Source organism: Schistocerca piceifrons, chromosome X, assembly GCF_021461385.2.
Source record: "Schistocerca piceifrons isolate TAMUIC-IGC-003096 chromosome X, iqSchPice1.1, whole genome shotgun sequence".
In the NCBI taxonomy this organism is placed as follows: Eukaryota; Metazoa; Arthropoda; class Insecta; order Orthoptera; family Acrididae; genus Schistocerca; species Schistocerca piceifrons.
This window is the reverse complement of record NC_060149.1, coordinates 155572583-155578533: the sequence shown is the minus strand read 5'-3', so window position 1 is coordinate 155578533 and position 5951 is coordinate 155572583. Positions and strand designations below refer to the sequence as shown.

The 5951-nt window shown below is 50.8% G+C and overlaps 1 protein-coding gene across 1 annotated transcript; it reads left to right on the top strand.

Annotated features, from left to right (window-relative positions):
- Positions 1–540: 540 nt before the first annotated feature.
- On the top strand, positions 541–5099 carry LOC124721497 (toll-like receptor Tollo). The gene has a single exon (XM_047246508.1). It carries the CDS (start codon positions 582–584, stop codon positions 4380–4382), a length of 3801 nt encoding a protein of 1266 aa, XP_047102464.1. The 5' UTR covers positions 541–581; the 3' UTR covers positions 4383–5099.
- Positions 5100–5951: the final 852 nt, after the last annotated feature.

Here is a 5951-nt window from a genome sequence, read left to right as displayed (position 1 = left end):
ACAAAACAAGCTTCTCGTTAGTCACGATGAACACGGCAGAGAATACTACTAGTATGCCGTCAGCAGTAACTTACGTTATTGAGAGTTGTCCTATACGTGTGCCGAAGGAGGTAATGAATTCTGTGTCGAAACGACTGAAGGCGAGGCCGAATGCAGAGGAAGGAAGGCAGCGGCGAGTGTGCGTCGGTGCGAAAGAGGCTCTTTGGCTGAGAGGGCACCGTCAGTTGGGGGACGGCTCGTAACTGGACGGCCGTCGGTACAGTCGAATCCAAAGCGAGGGCCGGAGGCTTCTGTCATCAGCCGGCGGCGCTCGCCTCGTTTCCCTCTGGAAATGCACTAAGTAGGCCCGGTATTAGCTGACACTGCGCGAGCTCATTATTATAAAAGAATAAATAATCGGCCGGCCGCGGCGGCTGGGCCGGCCGCGGCTCTGCAGCGGTTCCTGGCGGCGGCCGTCGGAAGCTCGCGGAGTGGGGGCAAGAAGCCACAAGGACACGGCGCGCCGGCCGGCGGTGTGCGGCCAGTGCCGGCGAGCGCGCTGCCACGCACAGGCATGGGCCCGCCCAGCTAGCGCCAGCGCCATGCAGCCCAGCCCGCTCGTCTTCACCGTGCTGCTCGGCACCATCTTCGGGGTGCTGTCGGCGTCGCTGAGCAAGGCGCTGCGCTACCAGGCGCCCGACGAGTGCAAGTGGGTGGTGCTGGACGACGGCGAGGATGTGGCGCTCGACTGCCGACTGCGCACCATCAACAGCGAGCTCGAGAACACCAACTTCAGCGTGATCCAGCCGCAGCACACGGTGCGCCTGCGCCTCGAGTGCTCCGACGTGCTCTTCTTCCAGAGCTCGCTCAGCACGGGCAGCTTCCGGCCGCTGCAGGAGCTGCGCGAGCTCGTCATCGAGTTCTGCAAGATCGGCAACCTGTCGGCGGGCGCCTTCCGCGGCCTACGCCAGCTGCGCAACCTGACGCTGCGCACGCACAACACCGACTGGGCCGCGATGACGCTCGACGTCGACCGCGACGCCTTCAGCTCGGAACTGGGCCTGCTCGAGCGCCTCGACCTGGCCGAGAACAACATGTGGAGCCTGCCCGTCGGCGTCTTCTGTTCGCTGCACAGCCTCGAGGTGCTCAACCTGACGCGCAACAGGCTGCGCGACGTCGCGAGGTTCCAGTTCGGTCTGGGCGCCGCCTCCGGGCCCGGACCGGCCGAGCGCTGCGGCGGAAACCTGCGGGAGCTCGACTTGTCCAACAACAGCGTGGACGCCCTGGCCGCGTCCGCGCTCTCCGGCCTGTCGCGCCTGCAGACGCTCAACCTGCAGGGAAACGCCATCTCTTTCCTGGCCGACCGCGCTCTCGAGGGCCTGTCTTCGCTGTCGGTGCTGCACCTCGCCGACAACCGGCTCGTCAGTCTGCCGCCGGAGCTGTTCGCCGACACGCGAGACATCAAGGAGGTGTACCTACGCAACAACTCCGTCAACGTGCTCGCTCCCGGGCTCTTCAACGACCTGTCGCAGCTGCTGGTCCTCGACCTGTCGCACAACGAGCTCACCGCCGAATGGGTCAATTCTGCCACGTTCTCCGGCCTGGTACGCCTCGTCATTCTCAACCTCTCCCACAACCGCATCGCCAAGCTAGAGACCGCCGTGTTCCGTGATCTCTACTCACTGCAAATCCTCAGACTGGAAGAAAATGTTATCGAAAACATCCCTGAAAATACCTTCGCGTCGCTGTACAACCTCCATACGTTATTTCTATCTGGAAACAGACTCGTCAGTATCGAAAGCTACACTTTCAACGGCCTGTACGTCCTCAGCTTGTTATCCCTCGACAATAATTTGATCAGCAACATCCACCCGGCAGCTCTGAAGAACAGCTCCAGCCTACAGGACTTACATCTCAACGGGAATAGTCTTGTTGCAGTGCCCTCAGTGTTGTTAGACGTTCCTATGCTCAGGACTCTCGACCTCGGCGAAAATCACATATCGGAGATAGCAAATTCGAGTTTCAGTGATATGCAGCACCTGTACGGCCTGCGTTTGACGGACAATAACATCGGAAACATAACTAAGGGCACTTTCGACAGAATGTCGGCGCTCAAAATACTGAATCTGTCGAGGAACAAAATTTATGGTATCGAATCCGGTGCTTTTGACAACAACAAGAATCTGCAGGCTGTTAGACTCGATGGAAACTATTTGACAAACATAGACGGTCTTTTCAACAAGTTGGAACGCCTCATCTGGTTAAATATTTCGGACAATAAGCTGGAATGGTTCGATTATGCTCTGATTCCCACCGGACTCCAGTGGCTCGACATTCACGCTAATCAGATAACCGAACTCGGCAACTATCTCGAAATTGAAAGTCAACTTCATCTTAGCACTTTTGACGCGAGTTCAAATAAATTGACAGAAGTAACCGGCAGTTCTATTCCTGACAGTGTGGAACTTCTTTATCTGAATGACAATTTGATAACCAAAGTTCAGTCCTACACGTTCTTCAAAAAGCCTAACTTGACACGCGTCGACCTCTTCGGCAACAAAATTACCAACCTCAATCCGAACTCACTTCGTATTTCGACGGTGCCGAATTCTCGTCCGCTACCAGAGTTCTACATTAGTGGGAATCCGTATCTGTGTGACTGCACAATGGACTGGCTGCAAAGAATAAATGTGGATAACCGTGGCACACGTAACCAGCCTCGTGTGATGGATCTACACAGTATTCACTGTAAGCTTCTCTACAGCCGTGGCCGGACGTACATGCCGCTAACGGAAGCCTCTCCAAAGCAGTTTCTCTGCAAATATGAGTTCCACTGTTTCGCCCTTTGCCACTGCTGCGATTTCGACGCCTGCGACTGCAAAATGACGTGTCCGACTAATTGCACCTGTTATCACGATCAGTCCTGGACAGCGAATGCCGTTAACTGTGCTAGCTCCGGCTACGATGGACAGCTTCCTGAACAAATACCGATGGATGCCACGCAGCTCTACTTGGACGGCAACGATTTCAGGAGCCTTGGAAGTCACGCCTTCATTGGACGTAAGAGACTGAAGATTCTGTTCCTGAATGCTTCCGGTGTCGAAATTATCCATAATCGGACATTCAACGGTTTGAAAGAGTTGGAGTTACTTCACCTAGAAGATAACAGACTGCGCGAGCTCAGAGGGTACGAATTTGATGGCCTGGAGAGCCTGAAAGAGTTGTATCTCCACCGGAACTTTATAACTTCGATCCATAACAGCACGTTCTCACCATTGCGGCAGTTGAAAGTTCTGAAATTAGACAACAACCGGATAAGCCACTACGCGGTGTGGACGCTGCCCGCTTCCCTGACAGAACTCACGCTATCTAACAACAGCTGGCAGTGTGACTGTGATTACGCGGAGAGCTTCAAGGACTATCTTCTCAAGACTGAGACGCTAGTGTCGGACGCGAGCAGGGTGCAGTGCTTCCGGCGATCTGGTGCTGCCAATGACACGCAAGATTTCTCCGACGACGCCGACTACATCGGATTTGCGCCAGACTCCGACGGCTACTACATCCTCAGCAACAGCTCGCTGCCTTGTTTCGGTGCGGTGGACACTAACGAGACGACAGCCGCCAATATTACGGCAACGAAAACTGTTATTCAGAAGCAGGCCATCCAGGACTATATTCCGCAACTGGTGGCCGCTCTGTGCGTTCTGTTAGTGCTGGTACTGACTGTGTTACTCATCTTCATTTTCCGCCAAGAGATGCGCGTGTGGTTCCACTCTCGGTTCGGCATCCGACTCTTCTATAGGCATTCCGATATCGACCACGAGGACCGCGACAAACTGTTCGACGCCTTCGTCAGTTACAGCTCGAAGGACGAGGCATTCGTCGCTGAGGAACTCGCGCCTATCCTGGAGCACGGAGACCCGCCGTATAAGTTGTGCTTGCACTACAGAGACTTCCCTGTGGGCGCGTACATCGGGGAGACGATAGTGCAGGCAGTCGAATCGTCGCGGCGCACCATCATGGTGCTGTCGGACAACTTCATCCGGTCGGAGTGGTGCCGTTTCGAGTTCAAGTCGGCGCACCACCAAGTGCTGCGCGACAGGCGCCGCCGGCTGATAGTGGTGCTGCTGGGGGAGGTCCCTCAGAAGGACCTCGACCCCGACATTCGTCTCTACCTCAAGACGAACACGTACTTGCAGTGGGGTGACAAGCTCTTCTGGGAGAAGCTGCGCTTCGCGCTGCCTGACGTTCCTAACAACCAGCGGCGGAGGACGACGTCGGTGCCTCTGCAGCCGCAGCCGTCGACGCGCGGCACCAACAACCACGTGCACGCCATGCACCGGCACAACAACCAGGCGCCGCCCAACAACGCCAACGCCCGCTCCGTCGCCATACACATCTGACGGCCTCGACTGCAATCGTGTACATAGTTCGGTACGACCCGCAGAAGACTGCACTTTCTAGTTAACCAGCCGCCAGCCGCTCGCGCTGCGGTCTGTTTTTCGGTTGTGATAGCGTGTTCGGAGTACAGACGAGACGATCGCATCCGAGTGAACGCGAGTACAGTATTGGTACGCGGTACAAGTAGCTACCCACCCATCAACAGTGTAAGATAAAAATCGACTTCTGAGAACGGAAATAGTGGCGGATAAACGTGGTTCGAATGTGTTGACCAAATCAGTAATTTATTATATTTTTAAAGTGATTTGTTATGTATACACATATATAAATCTGTTATATAATGATATGTAATTCTCGTGATTATGGTGCTATACGACTTCAAGCTTTCAACGGTCGCCTGTCATCTCTATGTAAGTTACAACAGTCTACTGTTTAACTCAACATTCCAGTAATGTTACTCCAAGTTTCATTTAGATTACAGTGATAATTTTGTACTGATTTGATTCTCGTTTAAGCAGATGATGCTGATGAATTAGCTTTTCTACTATGTTTCCAGATATTATAAGCATTGCGAAAGGACATTGTCCACGGAAAGACTCTGTTAGCTTAAACGCAGTTTAAATTATAGTATTTTATTACATGCAGATTTTTGTACGTATACATACTTCAGCTTGCTGATATGGGATTAATGCGTTGAATAAATCCCCTGATAATACAAATGCCTCATTGTTTATTTTTTCAAGTGGACAATTATTAAATCCTATTCAATTCGTTACTAATGATCTCTAATGAGTTCTTCTAAAAACTCTTAGGCTTGTTAGCGTCTACCATTTCTTTTTAGTTACAGCTTTTATTGAACAACGTAGCTTGTCTTCTCCACTTTAGTCGTATTGGCTATCAACAGCTCGATAAATTGTTTTCCACTGAAGAAACGGATAACAGGTTTAGGTGACGGTTTAATTACAAAATATTAACATTAACGATTTATCAGAACATCTGTATCCAGTGTTTGAACAAGTACAGAAGAATTTAAATAATGGCTTAAAACGTATAACGTTTTCTTACGCTGTGTCAAATCACTGAGAACGTTCTACCATACGTTATGCGCATTTAATACAGTGAAATTACGTTTTAATTAAATGTGCGTCTATATGTATGTATTTAAAATAATAACTTGAGCACATACATGCGCAACGGACGAAGTAAACATTAATGTTCTTAACTTGTACCATGTATAATCTTTGATAGTACATGGGAATAATAAATTTCTCGTATGAAACAGTCTTTCTAATAATATTCCACATTTAAAAACATTATTTAGTTTGATAGACTCTGTTTCTCCACAAATGAAATCATCTTGCTTAGCTGGCAAAAGTGTTTTCCATAATAAAAGTTCTTAACAACTTTCACATTATTTCTAATAGTAACATTGCTGACATTTCTGAAGAGAATATGCAGTCAAATGTTCGGTTTTTGTTTTTTGAGTCGAACTCCTTTAGACTCGGATGTTGCTGTTCCTACCCGGCGTTGGAGTTTCCAGCAGAATGGAATGGAGAATCTTCCTCGTCCAC